This window comes from Kogia breviceps, chromosome 8 (genome assembly GCF_026419965.1).
Source record: "Kogia breviceps isolate mKogBre1 chromosome 8, mKogBre1 haplotype 1, whole genome shotgun sequence".
Classification (NCBI taxonomy): Eukaryota; Metazoa; Chordata; class Mammalia; order Artiodactyla; family Physeteridae; genus Kogia; species Kogia breviceps.
Genome location: NC_081317.1, coordinates 60,148,518 through 60,174,989, shown reverse-complemented (window position 1 = coordinate 60,174,989; position 26,472 = coordinate 60,148,518). Strand labels below are relative to the sequence as shown.

General features: G+C 34.2%; 1 protein-coding gene across 23 annotated transcripts in view; it reads right to left on the bottom strand.

Moving 5' to 3' along the window:
• The window catches only part of MPDZ (multiple PDZ domain crumbs cell polarity complex component), a 239,809-nt gene that overhangs the window by 96,793 nt on the left and 116,544 nt on the right, over nucleotides 1-26,472 (bottom strand). For all 23 annotated transcript variants that reach the window (XM_067041492.1, XM_067041491.1, XM_067041490.1 and 20 more), the window contains 7 exons: nucleotides 10,306-10,515; nucleotides 9,694-9,833; nucleotides 8,667-8,880; nucleotides 5,884-6,012; nucleotides 4,073-4,282; nucleotides 1,370-1,484; nucleotides 923-1,011 (listed from right to left, as the gene is read on the bottom strand). In XM_067041492.1, the coding sequence (XP_066897593.1) occupies nucleotides 923-1,011; nucleotides 1,370-1,484; nucleotides 4,073-4,282; nucleotides 5,884-6,012; nucleotides 8,667-8,880; nucleotides 9,694-9,833; nucleotides 10,306-10,515 (1,107 nt within the window). The remainder of the gene's footprint in view (nucleotides 1-922; nucleotides 1,012-1,369; nucleotides 1,485-4,072; nucleotides 4,283-5,883; nucleotides 6,013-8,666; nucleotides 8,881-9,693; nucleotides 9,834-10,305; nucleotides 10,516-26,472) is intronic.

The following is a 26,472-nucleotide window of genomic DNA, read 5'->3' as shown; positions in this document are numbered from 1 at the left end:
TTAACTACTATTAAGATCCCAAGGGGAAAACAGAGACTTCATTACACATAAACAAATATATATTAAGATAAACCAGCATTCCCCAAAATGTACTCCAAAGAATATTAATATATGTCTGAGGGAAGAAAGAACATGATTACAAAAGTTTAGGAACCTCTGAAGTAAAAGAGTTAAACAAGTTTCTTTATTGGGAAACTTCTCAGTTTTTGATTCTTCAATGTGCACTGTGGATCCCTAAGAAATGATATCACAGGCAGTTTTTCCTAAACTTATTTAACCAGAAAGTCCTTGATGCAGGGTCTCTGGGATTCATGTTCTGAGAAGTAGTTAGGGTAGTCCAGTTTCCACTGAACACTGAACTGAAAGTTGGATTCTTTTTATACTATCTTGAATAGCTATATGGTCAAAACATACTAATGTTACTAGGATACAATTATGAGCTTGATCTAATCAAGAGGATCTGGCTTTATGTCTTTTATTCCTTTATAGTCTTGCAGCTAAAAGGAGCCCTGGTCATGGTGCCAACAAAAATAGTGTCATTCTGCTGATGTAAAAAAAAATGTACACAACCCAATTTGAGATTCAAGTACACTAAAAGTGATAATGTCTGGTCTTTAGTTTTGGAGCATCTGCAGCTAAAATACAAGTATGATTATTAATGTACCAAACTAATTAAAACCAGAAAGCAGATGTATTAGCAGTTATTCAAGAAAGTATCCCACCTTTAGAAAAGGCATCAATAAAGCTTCTATCCAATGCTCTGACTTCCACAAAATAATGAGTAATTGTGAGGACAGCTCAAACCACCAAAGCAAGCTTCAATTAGTATAGAGCTACCTGTAGTTCTCAAAACTGCATGAACTAGGAGAATGCATCTCTCAGCCATGAAAATTAACAAAGCTGTTATTAAATGTGTACTTACTGCTATAATTTGGTCTCCAATTTGGATTCTTCCATCATGTTCAACAGCACTGCTCTTTGTAATGCTCTTTACAAAGATTCCTGAAGGTTCTAAGATTAGAAATAGTTTTGTTTTTGCTTTGTTTTGCTTTACTATTTACAAAGCACACTCAAACAATACCCATCCTCCATTCTCCAAATATAAAATCCTAATTCTGCACAGATATAAATCAACCAACCACACAAAGAAAACCACTAGTAGAAACTTACACTACAGAAAAAGACAATGGTTTTGTCTGTCTGAAATAAAATATCAAGAGTCGCCTGCACTAAATTATTCCTAAGGAAGATTTCCATCAGTTTAAGACAATCTGAAAATACATTATGTTGATTCAATATTTCATAAGACAAAGATATTAGAGGCAATTGCCAAGATGAAAGAAATAGAATATTAATGTTTAAAAACTACCTAATTTTTTATCTCCAATGTAACCAGCAATGGTAATTCCTAATCCTTGGACATTTTTAGTGAGTTCTACATCAAATGTCTCATTTTCTTCACTTTTCTGAGTAGAAGCATCAACCTAAAATAAAATTGATAAATAAATATACACATAAATAAACATGTAAACAAACAAGATAATCCTTTTTAAGCCACAATCTTTAGAAATAATATGATGTAATTGGGTGTTAGAGAACTCAGCTAGAAAATTATAGAGTAGGGATTACTCCTTCAATCTTGACAACTTGGACTGAGCATCACATTTTTACTCAAAAGGAATGTCAAGAGTAAAGCTGAACACCCCCATCAGAGAAATATATTATTGTCTGTGCGTGCAAAATATAAAACATTAAACAGTTTCTTATTAACGAATTCGATTTTCAGGGATGGCTCATCTTCATTTTTTAAGAAGTTAGGATGTAATACAGTTAAAATAACTCATACTTTGAGTGCGCATCAACAAGTTCAAATCTAGCTTTGCCACTGATTTTTTCTAAGCATCGCTCAGCTCAACTGTCTATCAGGAATAAGAACAAGTCCAGCTAACAATTATTAAGCAGTTGCTATATAACAGACACGTGTCATGTCTCAATTCATTTACTCCTTAGAATAAGTCTATGAGGTAGGTACAATTACTGTCAATTTTTCTCTGGGGAAACTGAGGAACACAAACTTTTCCAAGGACAAACAGCAATCTAGTAGAGGCAGAATTCAAATGTAGATAAGCTGGTTGCAGAACCCCTGCTCTTAAAAACTACACAGAATGTAAATTCCTCCTAGAATGTAGGGGCCATACTGCCTACTTAAGACATGCCGTTATTACTACCTTAAGTTGAAAGCTGATTCTAACACCATGAATGTGAATCTATCCTCCAGATATACTATTAATAGACTGATGATTATTTTGCAAGCCAGTGAAATGTACCAAACAGCTAATTAAAACTGTCCTTGTATTTGCTTTATAAATTCAAACTTTAATACAAAAAGCTTTTTAGAAGGAAAGAATGCCTTTCCACATTGATTTCCTTCATTCCTGGAGTGGTACCCGAAAGCAGATTTCTCTAATATGTAGACTTGTTATTATGTATTGGACTGAAGGGCAAGGCTCCCTGAATAAAGCATGAGTGAACTAGCACAGTAAGTCATCAATAAGTTGTTGGCATTATATACTAGTGTGGTGTCAGCAGATTCCACAGAGAACCCTAGGAAGATCACAAAAGAATGAAGTCTGGTTCGAATGGACATGGAGGTTGGGGCAAGCTGGTAATGCTTTCTGATTTTCTTTAAGAATACTCTGTACCTCACTGATAAGTCACCTAAATGAGATATAATTTTATAGTAAAGTTTTATTTTTTTCATTGAACATAATTATCTGTGCAAACTTAGCAAAAGTTTAAAGTTTAGATAATTACAAGAAAATGACAGGATGAAATCTGCTTCAATTGAAACAAATGTGTCTTCTATTTTTAATAAGACTTATGCAAGTGCTATTTTAGAGGGTGGCAATTTGACTATCGAATGGTTTTAAAAGGGGCACAAGCTTCACAAATGATCATATGCACAGAACAGATATTTTTCTAAGCTTTCAATTACATCAAGTGGTTTTTGGTATTGCATTCATTTATATATTGCTGAATAAAATGTTTTGTTTACCACAAAAGAATGCCATTTAAATACTGTGATAAACAGTCTTTCTTTCTTTACTTCTTTCTCCCTACAAAAAATAGCAACAAAACTCAATCCTAAAAACAACAGAATCATGGAAATTTCAAGTGTTCTAATAAAGTTTTAAAGGGCTTGTGGAGGAGGTTAGAATATTTAAAAAAAGAATTTGTAGGAACTGTTTTTAGATCTATAAGAAAGGAATGTAGAACTTGCATTTGCTATAAAGCTCATATAGAAATTGGTCATAATTCTCTTCTTAAATATTTAATAAATTCCTGGATAAAATTATTTTGTTGATATTTAATCCACTATCATCTTGTGACCTGAACTATCTGAGATAACCATCACATTATAATAATTTTGAAACATTCTAGCTTTTTTCATATCAAGTTAAGAACAAAGATGGTGCTCTGCTTTGAAAAAGCTTTTGAATGAATAAAGCTTTTGTTACAACCCTGAAAGCATAACTTTTCTCTTAAAAAAATTATATAACTGGGTCAAGAATAGTGACTTATTACAAATCTCATAACAATTATATGACATACCTGAAAACAACAATGAAAGGTTTTAGTAAGCTTTATTTATCAACCTTGCCCACAAAAAGACACTAAGAAGCAAGGTGTTGAAAGGGAATGGTTGGAACTTACAGCCCACCTTACGGAAACCTTTCTAAATAAGAAAAAGACAGAATTAAATGTTTTAGGTATTAGTAGCAAATAACTCTTTAAAATGTATCCATACTTCAAAACATTTTCCTTATAAATGTGCTTAGAGAAAAATCAAAAACAGTAATCTAGAATTTTTAAGCAATCTATCTTTCATCTGTTAGACATTATTCCTATTTAATAAACTATTATTAGTGCTGAAACATCATTACATTTGAATTTTGTTTCATTCTTTAGCACTAATACACTAACATTAATAAGTCTAGTTTCTAAATAAACACCACTGTCATCTAAGTGCTACAGTCTATGACTTTCCCATTAACTGCTTTTATGTCCTTACCCGCCTCTCTGGTGTAGAAGATGGGGATGAGTTCAGCGTGATGCCCAAAGAGGTGGGAACCATTGGTTCTTCCATGGCACCTCTTGCAATCATCAATTTGACTCTATTTCCACACTGTCTGAGGACCTGGGCTACTTGCTCACTGCTCATTCCAGCTAGATCTGTGTCACCAATCTTCAGAATGTGGTCTCCACTGCATAATCGCCCATGCTGAATAAAAAGGGATTGATTAGTCAGATTGTTGTTGTTATTATTATTAACTTCATCAGAGAAATCCCTCATTTATAGGGAATGGGAGTAATAACAAAAAAAAAAGCTATTACATGAATTACCAATCATGGTACATTAAACATGTGGTTGCAATGTTAACTGTCTTTTGAAGCATCCTAACTTTATTAAATGTGATATAAGTAAATGAAATTCATAAATATTCTTTAAATCAATAGTTGATATGTGCTTTTCAATTTGATTTCCACCCACTCGAATCAAGAAAGCACTAATCTTTCTGTGAATTTTTTGAGGGATACAATAAAGAGAAAACGCCAATAAGGAAAGATGAAGTATAACTCACTTCACAAATATATATAACTCAAAATACAGTATCAACCACCAAAAAAATCACTGAGTTAATATCACAATTTTCTGCCTTGCCATTTCAATTATAAACATCCCTAAAAAACTCATTTGCAGATGAAATCTTTGTGAGACTTAAATTCAGATAAACCAGGGAAGTGAACAGCAGTCTGGTAAGCCTCCATACAGGCACTGTCCACTAGAACTTTCTGCAGTGATGAAATGTTCTGTATTGTCCAATATGGAAGCTACAAGCAACATATTGCTCTAGAGCACTTGAAATATAGCTTGTCTAATGGAGGAACTGGGGTGGTAATTTTATTTAATTTTAATTAATTTAAATTTGAATTTAAAAAGTGATATATGGCCAGTACCTACAGTATTAGACAGTGCAGCTCTATACACAAGGTAAAGCTGATTTATCACAAGCATGTCAATTAGAGAAATTTCACTGGATACTGCATGATACCAGCTAATGTTTAAATGGAAGAAAACACACATACTATTGAGTTACTCTCAATAATTGATAAAGTTACCTCTATTGAGAAGGCTGCCCATAAATTTGCCTTTCATTTACCAATATGAAAAATATTTGATGCACGTGACTTAAGTTCAAATACACATGCAAAAGCAAACAGCTTTATATACAAAACATTATAACCAAGGCAAAAGAGACAACTTGTCAAATAAAAAGGGAAATCATAATTAGTAACTTTACAATTTTCTCACATATGCTGCAACAACTTTACATAGCATAAATGGCAATGCTTTAATAAACTACTCTAAGAGATAAAAACAGGCTGTACTTCATATACAAAGATGACACCAGTGACCCATCACTAACGGGACAAGATGAATCTTATTTTTCTCCTATCAATAATGAAGTATTCTTTTTTCCATAATACCTTGTAGCTATAAAACAGATAAGTAGGCTTATAAATGTGATTTACAATCATAAAATTAAAGGATATATACCTCTCCAATGATCAAAAGCACAACCTGGGCTTTAGTCTGTGATTCTAAAGAGCCTTAAGATCACTGTCTGTAACTGTAACTGAAAATCAAGGTCTCTCTTGAAATGTATTTCTCCCCAGGTCTAAGAAACATTTTACATACAAGCCCAGCAAAATAGAAGATTCTGACATTGTCTAAAGCCAAAGTCTCTTCTTTCTAACAGAAATGTAAAAGATGAAGGTGTATTTCTGATAAAACATAAAAAATCTGCTGGAGTAGCTTACCTGATCAGCTACTCCTCCAGGCAGGATGGTTTTCACGATCACGCCAGTTGCTTTTCCTCCTACGATGCCAAATCCCAGACCAGAGCCATCATTTACCAATTCAATAGTCTCCACGTGCTGCCAGTGAACCTGAAAACAAAGCCCCCATATGAATTTGAAAACATTTTACGAAAAACTAAAATTTTTATTACAGCTGAAATCTCTATGAATATTATTTTGTGATTAGTATTAAATAACTAAGTGCAGACATAATAATGAGCTTTAACAGGGTCCCTTTTATTTAGTACACTTCTCTTTCAACATTTTGTTACTGCTATTGATATAACCATTCTTGAAATAATCAATACATCATTACAGTGACTGCATTTAACAAGGTAAAGAGAGATTTGCAAGATCCTTTGTAGAACTTAAAAAAAGGGGGATGATCAAGGAAAAACTGTTAGCTGTTAAGAACTTCTGCATAAACCCTACTGCACGAGATTCCAAACAAAGTGACCTCTTAAAGTCACTGACAGCTGTCAGTGATTTTACAAAGCAAAATCAAGATTTTATTTGCTTACCAATAGAGTCAACTGTTTTTTTTTTCCTTTTTTCTTTTTTTTAAAGAGCTCGTACTCTGACAAGATCAATAAGATTGGTTGTAGTTTTTTTTTTTTTTTTTTAATTTATCTTTGGCTGCACAGCATGGTATGAGGGATCTCAGTTCCCGGACCAGGGATCAAACCCGGGCCCTTGGCAGTGGAAGTGAAAAGTCTTAACCAGTGGACTGCCAGGGAAGTCCCTAGAGTAAACTTTTTTAAGGGGCTAAATTTTTTTTTTTTTTTTTTTTTTTTTTTTAAGGAATGATGTCAAGTAAAAAGGCTACATGAAGAAAGGTAATAATCCCATTCACCAATGCAACAAAAAGAATAAAATAGCTAGGAATAAACCTACCTAAGGAGGTAAAAGACCTGTGCTCAGAAAACTATAAGACACTGATGAAAGAAATCAAAGATGACACAAACAGATGGAGAGATATACCATGTTCTTGGATTGGAAGAATCAATATTGTGAAAATGACTATACTACGCAAAGCAATCTACAGATTCAATGCAATCCCTATCAAATTACCAATGGCATCTTTTACAGAACTAGAACAAAAACTCTTAAAATTTGTATGGAGACACAAAAGACCCCGAATAGCCAAAACAATCTTGAGGGGGAAAAAAATGGAGCTGGAGGAATCAGACTCCCTGACTTCAGACTATACTACAAAGCTACAGTAATCAAGACAATATAGTACTGGCACAAAAACAGAAATATAGATCAATGGCACAGGATAGAAAGCCCAGAGATAAACCCATGCACCTATGGTCAACTAATCTATGACAAAGGAGCCAAGGATATACAATGGAGAAAAGACAGTCTCTTCAGTAAGTGATGCTGGGAAAACTGGACAGCTACATATAAAAGAATGAAATTAGAACAGTCCCTAACACCATACACAAAAATAAACTCAAAATGGATTAAAGACTTAAATGTAAGACCGGACACTATAAAACGCTTAGAGGCAAACATAGGAAGAACACTCTTTGACATAAATCACAGCAAGATCCTTTCTGACCCACCTCCTAGAGTAATGGAAATAAAAACAAAATAAACAAATGGAACATAATGAAACTTAAAAGCTTTTGCACAAAAAGCAACCTATAAACAAGATGAAAAGACAACCCTCAGAATGGGAGAAAATATTTGCAAATGAATCAACGGACAAAGGATTAACCTCCAAAACATATAAACAGCTCATGCAGCTCAGTATTAAAAAAACAAACAACCCAATCCAAAAATGGGCAGAAGACCTAAATAGACATTTCTCCAAAGAAGACATACAGATGGCCAAGAAGCACATGAAAAGCTGCTCAACATCACTAATTATTAGAGAAATGCAAATCAAAACTACAATGAGGTATCACCTCACATGGGTAAGAATAGGCATATCAGAAAATTTACAAACAACAAATGCTGGAGAGGGTGTGGAGAAAAGGGAACCCTCCTGCACTGTTGGTGGGAATATAAATTGATACAACCACTATGGAGAACAGTATGGAGGTTCCTTAAAAATCTAAAAATAGAATTACCATATGACCCAGCAATCCCACTACTGGCCATATACCCAGAGAAAAACCATAATTCAAAAAGACACATGCACCCCAATGTTCATTGCAGCACTATTTACAATAGCCAGGACATGGAAGCAACCTAAATACCCATCGACAGACAAATGGATAAAGAAGATGTGGTATGTACATATAACGGAATATTACTCAGCCATTAAAAGAAATGAAATTGGGTAATTGGTAGAGGCAAGGATGGACCTAGGGACTGTCATAGAGTGAAGTAAGTCAGAAAGAGAAGAAGAAATATTGTTTATTAACACATATATGTGGAATCTAGAAAAATGGTACAGATGAACTGGTTTGCAAGACACGTATAGACACCGAGGGGGAAAGCGTGGGGGGGGGATGAATTGGGAGATTGGGATTGACATGTATACACTAATATGTATAAAATAGATAACTAATAAGAATCTGCTGTATAAAAAAAATAAAATATTTTAAAAAAATGTTTTAGAAGCCATAAACTTAATCATAATTACATAAAAAATATTCCAGGCCACAGTGAGATACAACAAAAAGAGAAAAACCCAAGAAGTACAAAGAATCTACAGGAACTGCGAACCCATACAAAACCTTAAAGAACTAGAAAAATACGTTCTGTTCCTCTTGAAAATCTGATGTACTCACTGGATTAGAGTGAGCTGAAATTGTGCTGGCCGCAGATGGAGAACGGGAAACTATGGGGCTGATTAGCTGAGGCAATGAGCCTCTGGCAATAACCAGCTTGACAGTATCTTTGGCTTTCTGCAGGATGCTGATGGCCTGCTGATGTGTAATTGTCTGATCAAGTGCCTGTCCGTTAATAGCAAGGATCTGATCAGTTTCCTTCAATCTTCCATCTCTAAGAATGAAAAAGGGGGTAAAAGATAACTAACAGCTCTCAAAAAAATGACAGCTTCCCTGGCATGCATTTTCAGGTTATTTTTAATTCTATTTTCTAATGTCCACACTACGAAAGCTTTTTCCAGCAGCTGCACTTCTAAAAATATTTTTTCTATTTCTTTAATTTAGTAGGTATATGAGATGGTGTTTACTAAACTATTGTGCTCAATCATTATGCTGTACACCTTAAACTAACATACTGCTGTATGTCAATTATGTCAAAATAAAAATGGAAGGGAAAATAAATATGCTTTGGCTCCAGTTGACCTACCCCTAATCAAGCCCTCCCAGTTAAAAGCACTTTCTTTTCAGCTACCTACTCAACCTATACATTGTATTTTAGATGTTCTTATCCTTTACAAATGAAAGCAAAGATGTATATATTTACTTGTTGCTTTGAGTATATTAATAAAATATAGCTCAAATTATCATAGGCCATTTGTACACTTTTCTATAAAGTAATTTTAAAATCTAATCAAAAAGAGCCCATTTAATAGCAATGAGAGTACTGTCCTAGTCAAATTTTTCTTTCCTTACTAAAAAATGATTAAGTTATGACTATATTTAAAAGTAACTCTCCTTTCAAAGGACTTTCTTTTTATCGTAGCAATGTTACGAATTTAATGATTTCTAAAATCTAACTAATAACAGATTGTATTCAGTTTTTTGCCTGTTTTTATTCATTTTTGTTCCTTGAAATTCCCCCAAGGTGAGCAGTACCTTCTGAATGTGGTATCAAAAACAGAAAAGACACAGACAGTGACAGTCTCACCTGTGGGCCACACTGCCCTCCTGGATCTCCTGCACAAATATCCCCAGTTCTCCCCGGTTTTCACTCCTCAGTCCCACAACACTGAACCCAAGGCCTCCACATGGAGGTTTGAGGAGCTCAAAAACTTCTATTTGGCGACCCTGTTCAGGAAAAAAAGCAAGAAATATAATTAAATGCAAATCAGTGCACTTGCAATCATCTTATTAGTGGTATTAATCTGTTCTTTAAAAAAAAAGAAATTAAAAATATTTTTTTCTAAGATAAACTTTACCACTCATCACCTAGAATGAGACATTTATCCTGAAGAATATTTCTGAAACATAACATATAATGCTCAGTTTAAAATATGATAAGTTTAAAAAGGAATAGAAAAATCTCAGAACCACCTAAACCCACATAAATTCTACATCTTTGTCATTCCAATTTTTTTCAGATACTATAAATGTCTTCATAAATAAGTATATTTAAAATATACTTGACATATATTTAATGTATATATTTAACTTACATAACGTAAATATATATAAGTATTCTTCAAATTATCCAGGACTTGATTACATTCTTAAGATAGCATACATTCTATCGTTAACTATCAGGAAGAAATGCTCTTACCTGGGCCATATTTTTGATCAGTTGATCAAATTCATCACAAGCAGGTTTCCCATTGATGTGTGCAGTACCCAATCCTGTAAGAACTTCCAGATTCCCATTATTTGGGGATAATAAAAATGATTCATTTTGCAGAGTAGGAATTACAGCTGGGCTGAGATGTGGAATGTGGGCACATTCAACATTTGAAATTGTGGGAGTTGCAATGTTTACCTAAGAGTAATATGGAGACTATTAACAACTTTGTCATTCCATAAACTATTTCATAGGAATCATCCCAAGAGAGGTAATAATGAAGTACCTATGAAATTTCAAAATGTCCATACCCTTTTATTCTGCAACTCTATTTCAAGAAATTTATTTCAAGGAGAAAAATTAGAAAAATACACAAAGACATACATGCAAGGATGTTCAACACAGCACTATTTTTTAGGTGGAAAAAGTTTTAAAAACTAATTATGTGAAAAGAATCAGTGTTCAACTTCAAGGTACTCATTAAAACACACACAAAAACACATCCATACATATGTTTTTAAGTGAAAAAGCCTAGTTATTGAACAATAAGACTAAGTATAGTACAATTCAATGTACACTCAAAAAATGTTTACATGTGTATTAAACATCCGGAAGAATATATACCAAACCACCAACAGAACACTAGTTGTCCCCAAGAGATGGGATTCCAGAAGGCCATTAACTTACCATATTGCTTGAATTTTTATAACAACCTATGCAGTAAAGAATTTGGTCTTTCCCAAAAAGAAGCCTGGCCTTTGTCCTTACCTCATAGGAAGTAACTTCTAAACCCTTGGAATTTCCCAGATGATAGAAGTGTCTCTGTTATTCATGGTGGGCCCCAAGGCCACATGATATCCTCTCAAATTCTTAAACTAAGTCACCTCACATGGGCAATCAATCATGCCTATGAAATGATGTCCCATTAAAAACTCTGAACACCAACATCAGGTGAGCTTCCTGGGTTGGCAATACTCCAGGCATACTGTCACACATCGAGTTTGGGAAGGGAACACTTCCTGAGGAAAATGGATGCTTCACATCTGGAATCCTCTCAGACTCAGTGCTATGCGTCTCTTTCTTAGGTTAACTTTCAACCTGTATCCTTTCCCTATAACAGACCATAACCATGAGTCTTAACAGCTTTCAGTAGGTTCTATAGGTCCTTCTAATGAATTATTGAACCTGAGGGTGGTTTGGGGAACCTCCTGAATGTTCAGTTGGAATCAGAAGTGAGGGTGGTCTTGTGTGGACTCTTCCTTCAAACTTTGTATTTGGAGCTTCACTCCATGCTGTTGGTGTCACAAGTCTAGGGCAGAGCTGCCAGTCTGGAGGACTATGCCCTCAAACCTCACAGTATGGTTAACTCCAGGTACAATGATATTAATAAACAACAACAAAATATTCTATAATTACTTGTACGTGCCTGTTATACAGAGCTAAATAATCTAATAATAATAAATAATATATTTATTATTAAATATTAATATATTTATAGAATATCTTATATAAAATCATATTGATATTAATACAGTAATATTAAATAATAAATGTAAATAATAAATATTACATTAAAGCTAAGCAATTATTAAAACAGTACAAAGAGTCAATCCTAATTTTGTATTTCTATAGGGTATCTGGAATGTAACTTTTAATTTACAATTAATCGTAAGAAAAGTTATATCAATGACACTTTTGGATCACTCTCTAAGCTCATCTCCCAGCACTCTGTCCTTCACTCACATAGCTCCAGCTATACTAACCACTTTACTGTTCTTCCAACGGCCAAGCCGCTCTCTCTAGCAGCCAAGTACGTCCTTCCCCCAAGTACCTACGTGCTTACATTTTTAGTTCATCCAAGTGCACTCAACATCACCTCAGAGAAGGCCTCCCTGACAACCCTAACTAAGATTGCGTCCACCATTACGCTCCATGAGCTGACACAGCCCTGTTTTTCTTCATGGTGCTTATTATTGCCTGGCATGCACCCTGCTGTCATGGAGCTTCCATCCCAATCTGCAGAGACAGACTGGAATGTAGAATTCTCCAGTAGAGGAATTTGACTATTTTATTCTCTATTATATCCTCATCCTCTAGGAGAGTGTCTTGCACAGAGTTGGCATTCAATATACATCTGCAGAATAAATGTTTATCCATTTTTAAGGACCCACTCTGATCTAATCTGCCCAATGACCCTCCAAGAATCACTATTACCATTTTACAGATGACAAAATTACACAAAGTCACACACCTAGTAAGTAGATTATGACTTAGACTTTTTTCATCATGGTGTTACTATCATCTTCGTATTATACACATAGCAAACAATCATTTCTGGAAATGAGACATTAGTAAATGTCTTCCATTGACAGAAGCAATCAAAATATTTCACAATTTATGTCACCAATCCATGCCTAAGTTTGTTACCTGTCCTAAAAAATAAAACAGGAAACTCAGTAACTTACCAAAGTTACCAGTAATTCACCATTTTATTGGCTATCTACAACCACAGATGTAAAAGAGATTAATGTATTTGAGGAAGAGGCTTTTGGGAATCCTTTCAAATGCTTATTTTAAAATCTACAGCAGGCATGATCAATTATTATTTTTCAAAAGTAAGCTTCTTATGCCAAACCTGATTTTTTTTAAAACCTGAGCATGGCAACTTCAATAAAATCTGCCAGCAGAAGATACACTGTTCAGGTTGAAGCAGATGGCATCATGAAATCTGTGACAGGCTGAGGATCCCACACACCAGGATCTAATGCCTATGGTATGTTTGCATAGGGAAAAAATATTTGGAGTTTTGCTACAGTGAGCCAGGATGAACAAATCACATTATAAGCACAAAGAGTCTGTCTGTGTGAAGTTAACTGGTGAAACAGAAGCTCTGACACTATGCAAGACAAGGTATGAAGGCATTGTAAGAGTAAAGTTATATATGCATATAAAACTATATGATATTGAATATCAATTGTCTTCTACAAATTTGTTAAAGGTTAACAAATGACAATGACTCTTCCTATCTCCTCCCAGCCACTGAGGTCTACATAAATGTAAAAGCAAAGAGATCACATAAGTAAAACCTAAAATTTAATTATACCATCATACAAAGGTCTTGTTTTTAAATTTGAAAATGTATACCCATAGGAAAAAGCACAAAGGCACCTTGTGATTCTGCCACAGCTTTATTAAAATGGCTTTCTGAACTATAATCTCTTTGAAGAACAAAAATGAATCTTCTTTGCCATGATACGTCTGTTCATAACAGACATAGTATAAATGTTTAATAAAAAGAACTTGACTCCCATCTTGGTTTATAGAATATAAAATAAACAGACGAAAACACAACGATCTGGTGATTTTTATATACAGGTAAACAATCTGTATAATTTATGGAAGTTGCTAGTAAATGAGCAAGAGTCACCAAATAATTTTCTGTTTTCTATTTAGCTTCTGGCTATTTCAGCCTAAAAAGGTCTTTTATGTTCTTAGTAAATAAACATGTTAATTTATGGATTCTAATTAGTGCTAACACTAAAACATAAATTAAATAAAAACTATGTAAGGTATTCAATTAAAAAGTTATCAAAGTCTTTGTGAAAGGGTAATATGAAACACCATCTCAGTATTTATAAGGACAGGAAGAGCTCTATTACAAGACATAGTCAGAACCAGCAAAAGGTTCACTTACTCTAAAAGGTCTGATAAAGCAAAAATCATAACAAAGGACAGATATACAACTTAAGCATGTTATTTTAACTTAAAACACACATACAATTATTCACAAATATCTTGATATATGGGAGGTCCCACCCTCTTTCTTATATAAACCACATTCATATAATATGGACTTTTTTTTTTTCCCAAATTTAGCCTCTTTACATGGTGAAGCAAGAATCTGGACACTTGAGAAACAATTTCAGGATAGAAACCTTCTAGACTTTCATGGTATTTTTCCTCAATGTTCCACAGTTTCCTCTAACACAACCAATTCACCAACAATTGTTTTATCAATTCATCTGTGTAGTCTTTCAAATGAATTTAAATAAGTTTTCACAGAAAAATATCTTTTGCCATAAATTTTATAGTACATAATAAAGCCACACAAATATAAAAATATTATGACTGGCATAACTAGCTCTAAAATGACTTTTTAATAAATATACACTTACAGAAGCAAAGAGACAAGAAAATATCTGACTGAACAAGTGTTTAGTGCTCCGGGCATCAGTCAATATGCACTGCAGGAAAAAAGGACAGCATCTCTTTACGTAGCAAGCAACGTATCTGGACGTGTACTAAGAGAGCTGCCTCTTCTATAAGAGCATCCCAAGAAAACAAAAATTCTCTTTAGTTCTATGTACAATTAAGCTCACTCTGTGGAAATAACTGTATTAGAATAACCCTTCCACTGAGATCACTGGAAAATTTGCATAAAAAGCTGTTTAAAAAGCAACTTTAAAAGATCAAAAGGAAATGATCGCTTCTGCCATATTCTATTCATTAGAACTAAATCAGTAATCCCAGCCCATACTCAAGAAGGTATCACACAAAATCACAAATACCAGAAAGCAGGGATTATTTGGTGTCCAGCCTCCAGGCTGTCTATGATAGCACATCACGGTAAAGCAGCTGAAAGCCAAGACAGAGGGAAGATCTTAAAAGCCACCAGAGCAAAAACGGACCTTATATTCAAAGAATAAAGGTGACATCTGACTTCTCAAGTGAATCACTGAAAGACAGAAGAGAACTTAAAAATTTAAAAAAATGACAACCTGACATTTTCAGAACAACCCCCCATATACATACTCAACACACAAAGTATTGTCTCAGATTTGTACAAAAGAAATACCAAAATAAATTCTAACACAAAAAGAAAATGATCCCTGATGGAATTTCCCTAATGCAGAAAAAACTGAAGAGCACAAAAACAGGTTTAAAAATGTGAGTAAATCAACAGAAATTGCTTACAATACATAATCTAAAAGTTCTGAAGTTTTAAATTCATGTCGAATTAAACTACGTGAATAATTACACAAATATAGGAGTAGGGTAAATGGGGTAGAAAGGTATTAAGTTCCTTGCATGTTCCAGGAAGTAATGAAAGTACTAATTAAAGTAGAATCATATAAGTTAAGGATATATATATCTGACGAAGGATTCATACCTAGAATATATAAAGAAAATTCAAAACTCAGGAATTTAAAAAATCCAATTAAAAAATGAACAAGGGCTTCCCTGGTGGCGCAGTGGTTGAGAATCCGCCTGCCGATGCAGGAGACACGGGTTCGTGCCCTGGTCCGGGAAGATCCCACATGCCGCGGAGCAACTAAGCCCGTGAGCCATGGCCGCTAGGCCTGTGCGTCCGGAGCCTGTGCTCCACAACCGGAGAGGCCACAACAGTGAGAGGCCCGCATACCGCAAAAAAATAAATAAATAAAAAATAAAAATAAAAATAAAAAATGAACAAAAGACACAAAGATACATTTCACCAAAGAGGATACATGGATGGCAAATAAGAACATAAAGGTGTTCAGCATCTTACCCATTAGAGAAATGCAAATTATAAGCACAGAAAGATATCACTATATACCTAACAGGATAACTAAACAACAGCACATGCTGGTGAGGATGTGGAACGCTCATACACTGCTGGCAGGAATGCACAACAGGAGAGCCCCTCCGGAAAACAGTTTGGCTGTTTCTGAAAAAAAAACCTCAGTGCATATTTGCCATATGACCCAGCAACTGCACTCCTGGGCACTTATTATAGAGAAATGAAAACATATGTCCACACAAAAACATGTACATAATTGCTCATAGCAGATTCACTTAATAAGAGTAAAAAACTGGAAACAAACAAAATGTCCCCCAGTAGCAAAGATACACAGAAACTTGGAGGGATTATGCTGAGTGGAAAAAAAACAATCTCAAACAGTCACATACATTATGATTATATTTTTATAAGAGTCTTGAATTGATTAAATTATAGAGATGGAAAAGGGTGTCAGGGTTAGGGATGGTGTGGAGTAGGGGGTTGGATATGAATATAAAGGGGTAGCAGAAGGGAGGTCTTTGTGGTGGTGAATAGATCAGTATTTAGATGGTGGTGGTAGTTACACAAATCTATACAAGTGGGATAAAAATGACATAAATTGAAAAAACTAACACACATTGTACCAGTATCAGTTTTGTGGTATGATATTTTACTATAATTAAGATGTAACCATTGGAGGAAACTTGGTGAAATATACATAGGACTATACATATACTATATTGAAAACTTCCTGTGAATCTATACTTAATTCAAAATAATTTTTTTAAGTTAATTCAAATAGGTTAAGGATACTGACTGTAATCTTTAGGGTGACCAATAAAAGAATAATAAGATGAAGTATAAATAACATGCTAATAGAAGAAGATAATATTAAAAAGTCAACTAATACAAAAAAGGCAAAAATGAATAAATAAGAAAACAAAAATGTCAAATTTAAATTTATCAGTAATTACATTAAATATGAAGGGGTTAAATACTCAAAGTAAAAGACTAAAATTGTCAGATTGGATAACACAATAAAATCCAAATGTATACTGTTTACCAAAGACACAGATTAATAATAAAAAAAGAGATACAGAAAAGATGAAAGTAGAAAGATGGAAAAAAAGATACACAACACTTAAATTAACCAAAAGAAGCCTGATACAGCTAAACTAATATCAGACAAGTAGATTTTTAAGCATCACTGGAGATAAAAAGGGACAGTTCATAGAGATAAAGGGTTAATTCAACAGAAAGGAAAAACAATCTTAGTAATCTAAAAAGATAATCTCAAAACAGGTAGGGCAGGGACTTCCCTGGTAGTCCAGGGGTAAAGAATCCACCTGACAACGCAGGGGACGCAAGTTTGATACCTGCTCAGGGAACTAAGATCCCACATGCTGCAGGGCAACTAAACCTGCACACCACAACTACTGAGCTCTTATGCCTGAAATAGAGCTCACATGCCGCTAACTACAGAGCCCACACGCTCTGGAACCTGCATGTCACAATTACAATGCCCACACACCCTGGAGCCTGCGCACCACAACTAGAGAAGAGAAAAACCCACACGCCACAGCTAGAGAGAAGCCTGCACGACACAACTAGAGGGAGGTCCGCACACCACAACAAAGAGCCTGTGTGCCACAACTAAGACCCAATGCAGCCAAATAAATAAATAAACTTTTAGAAAAGAAAAAAACAAAACAGGTAGAGCAAAAAGGACTCAGAATCCAAATAAGAAATAGGCAAACCCACAATCATAACTAGAGTTTATAACAAATCTCTCTCAGTAACTGACAGAATGAAAAAAAAATCAATAAGGATATAGAAGATATGAACAACATTCTAAATAAAGTTGACCTAATTAACAAATAGAGAACACTGCACTCAACAACTACTGAATGCTGATTTTTTTCCAAATACAAAGGAAATATTTATCTAAATAGACTATAGGTAGTTCAAAAAGCAAGTGTCAACAAACCCTAAAGAATAGATGACCTCTGATTACAGTAAATTAAGCTTGAAATCAATAACAGAAAGGTAACAAGAAAGCTAAAATATGGTAGTCAATTAAGCAATACATTTCCAAATAAACCATGGGTCAAAGCAATTATATTAAAAATTAAACATTTTGAATTAAATGATGATGAAGATACAACATACCAAAATTGTGGGATGCAGCAAAAGCAATGCTTAGAAAGAAATTCATAGACTTAAATGGATATATTAAAAAAAGATGAAAGATTAAAAATCAATGAGCTGAGCATCTGTATCAAAAAGCTAAAATGAAACAGTATACCAGATCTGAAAAAAGGAAGAAAATAACATAGGTTAGGCCAGAATTGAGGAAAATTTTTTTAAAGTACAATAAAGAAATTCAAGAAAGCCAAAAGTTGGACTTTTGGAAGAAAAAGGATTAATAAAATAGATAAAACACAGGAATGTTTCAGAAATTGGACTTTATTATAAATTTTTTAAAATTTTCTGATCAAAAGATACAATTATGGGAGTCAAAAAGCAAAACACAAAGCAGAAAAAGACAGCTGTAATACATATGTCCAACAAAAAAACTGTATTCAGAATACATAAAAAACCCTTGTCAATGAGAAAAGGACTGACAAAACAATAGAAAAGTGGGCAAAAAAACTTAAACAGTAACTCCACAAAGGAGGATATCTAAATAACCAACAAGCATATGAAAAGGTACTCAACATCATCAGTCGTCAGGAAAATGCAAATTAAAACAATAATGTGATACTACAAGTACCGCTACAGTGGCTAAAATTGGGGGGGAAGGGGGAAAGAAAATTAAAGCTGGCGGTACCAAGTATAAGCAATGATGTGGACAACGAGAATTTTCATAAATTATAGTGAGAGCACAGACCTACAACTGCTTTGGGAAACAGTTGGGCAGAATCTACAAATGTTGAATATATACCTTAAGACCCAGAAATTTCACTCTTAAGTAAATAACCAAGAGAAATGCACACTTGTGAACATCAAAAGACACATTAGAACATTCATGGCAATTTTATTTATAATACAGCCAAAAACTGGGGAAAAACCACAAAATTATAGGCAACAAAAGAAAGGAAAAATATATTCTAGTATATTCATGCAACGAAAAATGAAAAGAACAACAGCTACATACAACAACAACAAAGAATCTCACAGACACAAAGCGAAGACAAAGAAGCCAGGTACAAAAGCATATATACTCAGATTGCATTATATAAAATTCAAATACTTATCTATGGGATGCAAGTCAAAATAGTGTATGATCTGACTTATATGTGGCATCCAAAAAAGTCAAACTCACAGAAACAAAGAGTAGATTGGTGGCTGCCAGGGGCTGGGAGAAATGAGGAGATGCTGGTTAAAGGATACAAACTTCCAGTTATAAGATGAAAAAATTCCAGGTATCTAATGTACAGCATGGTGATGACAGTTAACAATATTGTATTATATACTTGAAAGCTGCTAAGAGAATAGATTTTTTAAAGTCTTCACCTAATATACACATAAAGGGTTAGTTATGTGAGGGGACAGATATATTAACTAGCCTTACTGTGGTAAATATGGGTAGCAAATATTTCAGATATCACGTTGTACATCTTAAACTTACACAATATTATATGTCAACTATAACTCAAATAGGCTGGAAGAAATAGTGATTCCTTTGGGGTAGTTAGGACTGACTGAGGGGACACAGAGATTATTATGGAGTGCTGGTAACCTTCTATACCTTGATTTATGGGGAAGGTCATGTGTACATTCAATTTGTAAAAAATCCTTGAGCCATATAATCTTCGCTTGATTGTATGTTTTTTTCTCAATATTTTTTAAAGTTTACAAAGTAAGTTATACAATCAGAGCAGAGAACCTGGGGTGCTCCAATAAATTATATAAACATACACTTCTCTTAAAGAAAGAGGAAGTTGGAATAGCCTCTGTGTATCAAGCTAAACCTTCTCTGACAGAAACTGAATTTGAAGTTCAATTACCAAGCATTCACCTTAAGTGAAGGAAAATAAAGAAATGGATATCTAAAGATGAAGCTTAGTCTATTACTGTGATAGATTACCCTCCACAGGCTTGATATGGATTCAACTGGCTAATTCCCACTGCCAGAATAATCTTTTAACAAGTGCTCAAGTCAAGATGAATCCTCAGCAAATGTGTTTTGTTGACCTCTGTTAGCACATCTAGATCTTTCTTCCTTAAAGAATATATATTTTTAAAACTTGTATCATTTAATTGCACAACAAATTAGAAGAAAAAAATAATCATTATGCTGTCTTATGCTTTTACACTAAAGTAGTTTGACCCACGCTGGTACAAGGCTGATATAACTGTAAGATTTTTTAAATTATAAATTGTTTTTCATCTTTTTTCAATAATAATACCTATTCTTTAAAATTAATGTAATTCCAAACATACTCAACAAGATCAACATCTTAATATTTTGATCATATACATGTGGTTTATGCGCTTAAGCTTAATCCAATAGAAAACTTTTCAAATATGTACATTTACTTAACAACAACTGCTACAAAATACTGAAATATTAACTTCTTAGGTTTTATCTATCCCTTCTGTGTTGTTAACTGAAAAGGAAGTTAACATTATAAGCTCTATTTTCATGGCTAACATCAATCTTTCCAGAAGTACTTGTATTACTGTCTACAAAAATGACTGCTTAGGATCAAACTGAATTTCCCAAAGCATTTCTGTATAGATTATCCAAACCTAATTTGTGGTCCTGTTATTTTGACTTATTCTGAATTCAGAGTATAGCAATGAGAATAAAACAACCCAAATGCTTATGTACATTTGATGAATACTGTATTTCTATCACTTAAAAGCTAAAATATGTATTATCTTGAATTAAGCAAGAAAAATGACCACTGCTTTTGCAACCCTAGTTTTGGTAGATTTTAAACAAATTTATAAACATATATTTCTCGTTCACTTTCCCAATTTTTTGTTTGTTTGTTACTCCCTCAACATAATGAAAGATAAGAAGCAAGGCACTCTCTGGGGAATCTGCCATAACACATGCATCTCATAGAAATGCAGACTGCTTTTTTGTTTCTTTTTTTAATCTGCACCTTGTCTTTTCTTCTTGTAGGGCAAGAAGAGTGCTTATTTTCTTGTGAATTTACAAAAATGCTGTAAAACACTCTCTGGAACTGATCCCAAATATGAAAGGCAAAGCAGAATAGGATGCTGAGAGTATTCAATGAAATACAGCACCTAAAATGGTAGCAATAACAGGAAAAAAATCTTATATATAATAGAGCTCCATTTCAAGTTTGGAACCAAGAAATGCCTCTTTTTCCGTAAATCATTCAGTATAATACTGAGTACAGCACAACTCTGATGCATTATTGAACAGGCAAACTCCCTTGCACAGTAACTGATGGTGGCACTCTGATTTAATGATCCTTATTTTTAAAGCTAATAAAAGAAATTGAGTTGCATGTTCAAAGCATATTAGCTTAATGTGACCAGACTATTTTGGACACAAAGTAGCTCACAGGTCCTGAGCTAAACAAGATACAAGATGCAACAGCAAGTTGTAAGGGCGGTCAGGGGGCTTCAGATGAAACAAGCATAATTTTACATTTTCTATGAGACCTATCTTTAGTTCATTCAACTACTTATTCACCACCTGAAATGTCCGAGACATTGGGCTCTAGGTGATGGGATGGTAATTAAAGAGGTGTCTGTGGTAGACTGTGAAAGAAAAGGCAACAAATTATTTTCATCTCCTCTCAGCAAGAACAAGTCTATTTCCCCACCTTTGAATCAAATAAAAACGTTCTTGGGGCTTCCCTGGTGGCGCAGTGGTTGAGAATCCGCCTGCCGATGCAGGAGACACGGGTTCGTGCCCTGGTCCGGGAAGATCCCACATGCCGCGGAGCAACTAAGCCCGTGAGCCATGGCCGCTGAGCCTGTGCGTCCGGAGCCTGTGCTCCGCAACGGGAGAGGCCACAACAGTGAGAGGCCCGCATACCGCAAAAAAAAAAAAAAAAAAAAAACGTTCTTGATGAAGTAGTAAAAATTATTAATTTTATTCGATATTGACTCTTGCATGCACATCCTTCTAATACTCTGTTAAAAATGGTAAGTAAGTATAAAGTACTTCTGTTATACAAAAAAATACAATTGTCAGAAGAGAAGCACTATTGTTTGAGTTGCAAACTAAACTGTGCTATTTTTTTCATGGGCACCATATTACTTGAAAAAAATGACTTAAAACCAAAAATGATTATACAGACTTGGGTATATGGCAGACAATTTCTCAAAAATAAACAAAGTATGCCTGTCACTTCAAGGAAAACAACTGACAGTAATTGTTGCCAGTAGTAAAATTTGAGCTTTCAAGTAAAAATGAGAATTTTGAAAAATTTGCATCTGCCATCCTGAGCTTGACACTTTTCCATAATTTAAAGACTCCATTGATAAGATGAGAAGCAATATTAGCCAAGTGTAACTTTCTGATACTATATAGTGAAATGTAATTTTTCTATTTTTCAAATTTTCCAGATGACTAATATAATATAAAATTATGCATGGATAATAAAAGTAAAAATTCTAAGCACGAGACAGATTTTACTGTAATAGAGTACAAAATGTTCAGTGTTTTGGTTTCAGATTCCACGTTGTAACTAACCTTTAAGAAACTACCAAGAGTTTTGGTGTCCTATCGAACAAGGATATCCACAACCATCTGAAAAGGCTATATATACCCCTCCGCTTTTCCAGCTACATACTGATACTTGCATGAGGCCAGATTTTCTCATATACATCAACTAAAACAACAAATGCAAACAGATGAAAGGCAGAAGCAGATATGAGAATCCACTGTCTTCTACTGAGCCACGTTAAAGAGATGTGCAAAAATATAAAACAATGCCACTCTTCTCACTAATTGTTAAAGGTAATCGGTTTATTACTGTTTTTAATATAATAAGTAAATATTTACAATAGTTCTCAATTTTAATTTCTAACCTGATAAATACTGGTGGATAAAACCACAAAAACAAAAGCTCTTTGGGGTGCTTAGTAATTTTTAAGAATGTAATGGGGTCATGAGGCCAAACTGAGAGTTGCTGCCTTAGAACATAAAATCTCAATAAGAGGAGGAAGCAATAAGCAGAGAACTGATATTTATTGAGTGCTTAGTAAGCACTGGGCTTATGCCTTAGAGTTTTAAAATCCATGTTATTTAGTTCCCATTTTACAACTAAAGGGGGGGGGGGAAGGGGCTCAGTCAAGATAAATATGTATTTTTTCATTTTAAGAAATCAACTCTGGCTTAAGATCATTTACTTATAAATATCAATGCCGGAATACAAATCTGGATTGTGTCTGTCTCCAAACAAGACAACACTACAATACTGTCAGCACCTGAGATCAGATAATCAAAATGAAGGCCTCTAGATCACCAGGAAATCCTTAAATTATGTTCATTATACTGTTTAAGACAGTGAAACAAAAGACAACAGAGCTCTATGATTAAGACCTGGGCTCTGGAGTCAGCATGCCTGCATTCAAATACTAACTATCCCACTTAACCTCTCTGTGCCTCCGTTTCCCCAGCTGCAAAATGAGGAAAATATTATCCTGTGCTTTACAGTATTATTATAATGATGAAACAGGTAACTCTATGTGGAATAGCTCCTGGCACACAGTAGGAATTCCATACATGTTAACTGCTATGATGATGATGAATGATGAGTGACACATCTTTTTCAATATGGTTCCTACGAGAAAAATGAGGTGTCTTCAAAGTAACTTCAGTTATTTGGCTAGTTTATTTATGTTAAAAACTCGTTCTCTAGCAAGGAAAGTTAAGTTATTAATGCACAAATGTTCTAAATATTCAACAACATTCACACATACTCATTAACTAAGCAATCATTTATTGAGTTTGAGCAAAGTGTTGTGTTAGGGACAAGGTATTCAAAGATGAACATGCCATGGATTTTATCCCAAAAGCAGTAAATGGACTCCAAACAAACCTCCAAACAAATGAATTCTACAACTCCTGTTTACGCTTGTTAAGAACAAATGGCGAGTGGCGCACAGCATATACACCACTAGTCTAGGCATGTGTGTTGATGTGTATTTGCAGAATGTCTTTCTTTTATTTAAATCTCAACACTTCTGTGCTTTCTTAACAAAATTTCCAAGGGAAAAAAATTTACAGAATGTAACTTGACCAAAAATAATATTCTTATCAAAGTATGCTGAAGTTTTCTGTATCAAGGGGGTAACGGTATCAAAATTAAGTAACTATCTTTTTCAAATGCCACCACAAATTTTAGAAATTGAAAATCTAGACAAATAACATGTTAGAATGTTTGCAGTGTTTTTTCTATGTCCCACATTTCCAGAAGATAAAACTGATTCACTGTTCACAGTCTGCTTAGAGAAAAACAAAAATAAAACCTTCTAGACAAGTATAAATATATGGAAATGGGCATATGAAGACTGATGTTACTTTGCCATGCTGTCTCTCCATTCCACTATTACCTTTACCCAGTTCATTTACTTTAAAACCTAGCATCATAATTATAAACAAAAACAGAATGAAACTTCTGATTTATATTAAAAAGGCTCTGATTAAAATTTGGTGGGAGAATTTGAGGGAAATGGCAAATCTTAATGAATTTGAATTTACAAAAGATTTAGTTTAAATTCATTTCCCTTTAGGAATGCTATTAACTGTTTTTTCAACTGATTTGCTCCTTTAAATTACAGAACTAAGGATTTAGAAACAGTGTAAATTAGAAGTTAAAAAAAAGCATTGGCTTCAGGGTCAGACAGACCTGGATTTTTCCCCTAAATCTACCAATGAATAATTGCGTGGTCCAGATTAAGTTATATAACCTCTCTAAACCCCAATTTCCTCACTGGACAAAATGGGGATAAAACCCATCTCAAAAAGCTGATGGACTGGTTAAATGAGACAAAGTCCACAGCACACAATGGCTTCCTAAAAGTAATTGTTCTTGTTGTTGCTGTTGCTATATTTCAAATGCAAATCAACCTCTATTGTTCTAAATTCTTGGGTTATAAAACTGATTTACATTATACCCAGTAAATTTCACATTTTTTCCCTCTTCTCCAAAGACCATTTAACTTTGTCACAAAAACACCATACAATTAGCACCATTTGCTGTTTTAGACACACATGCATACCCAATAGCAAGATGGTGTTGCATTTTAATCCAGCACTGTATAAAAAGCTTGAACACTGCCTTCTTGCCCAGGATAAAACAAGAATTTTAGTCCCTTCAAAGGCTCTATATTTACAAACTTTTAGTTAAAGGAACAAACATTTAAAAGCTGTTATTGTACCAAAAATAAAGTATTTGAAATTCCTACAGTAAATAAACTTTATGGTAAATGTAAAAACATGAGACTCAACTCCTCCTCTCATAACTTCTCCTAGATAACGTACATTGAAGTCTCAAGAAACAGACACTTTCCTGTTAGGCGGCTGCAATGCTCTCTCATAAAAGCAAAAATATTTCAGGGGTAAGAAAAACAGTTTTTTCATTTTCACAGGCAACATCAACTGGGAAGAAATCCAGTTGATTTCTCGATACTTCCTGTTAATGGGGTTGAGGTGTATCTTCTTTCTCTCCGTCGCCCTTCCTCCATACACAGTCAAAATTTAACCTAGGCATTCTTGGGAGAGAGTAGCCATTTCCCCTCTCCTGACAGCATGCCTACAGGTGAATTATCTTCATTTCAGTCTCAAATTAGAAACCATCGACAGAAGGGTTATGTTTTCATCTTTTACATAAGTAATAAAATAAAGCTGAGGAAATACAGGCATCTCTGCTCTTTGAGACATGAATTACACAAAACAGCATCTTTCTGACGACCAAAGTCAAAACAGAGCAACCAAGTACTCAGTTAATCAAAATTCTCAACTTTCCAACAACCTAAAAAACATAAATGTAAGAAAGTGTCAGAGGTGCGGATGTTACTGCTTAAAAGCAGCATACCTCAACACTTTGACCATGAATTTGATTTATCAGTCCTACAAATACAGAAGAGTGGCTCTTTGGGCAGGCCTCAGGATAGTGGTGTTGCACCTAATACCCTCTGCTTACGTCAGATATTTGAAAGTAACCCTACGAAGTACACACTGACTACCTGTTTCTCTAGGTTCTATAAAGCACGCTCCTGTTTTAAGACAGTATGAGAAAAACAAACACATGGGGTACCTTACTTCATGTACTCTTTTGCAGAAAAGCCATCGCTAAATTAGTGTGTATTCTTAGTGTATTTCATTCTTAGAAAGATGAAAGAAATAGTCCTTTGAAGTATAAGTCATGTATTTTACAATTATAATTGAGGGTCTTATCCATCAAAAATGTCATTAAAATCTATACCTTTGTTTTATGTTGTGTGTTTTTACTACAACCTTTAAAATGTGGAGAAATAAAAATGCGTAAATAAAATGATTGTTAAAAGACTGTATTTAATAGTGTGGTTAAAAGATAAAGTTGATACAACTTCAACTTTGATATAGAAAGTTGAATGCAAAACAGCAAAGATGATAAAAACCAAACCAAAAAAAAACC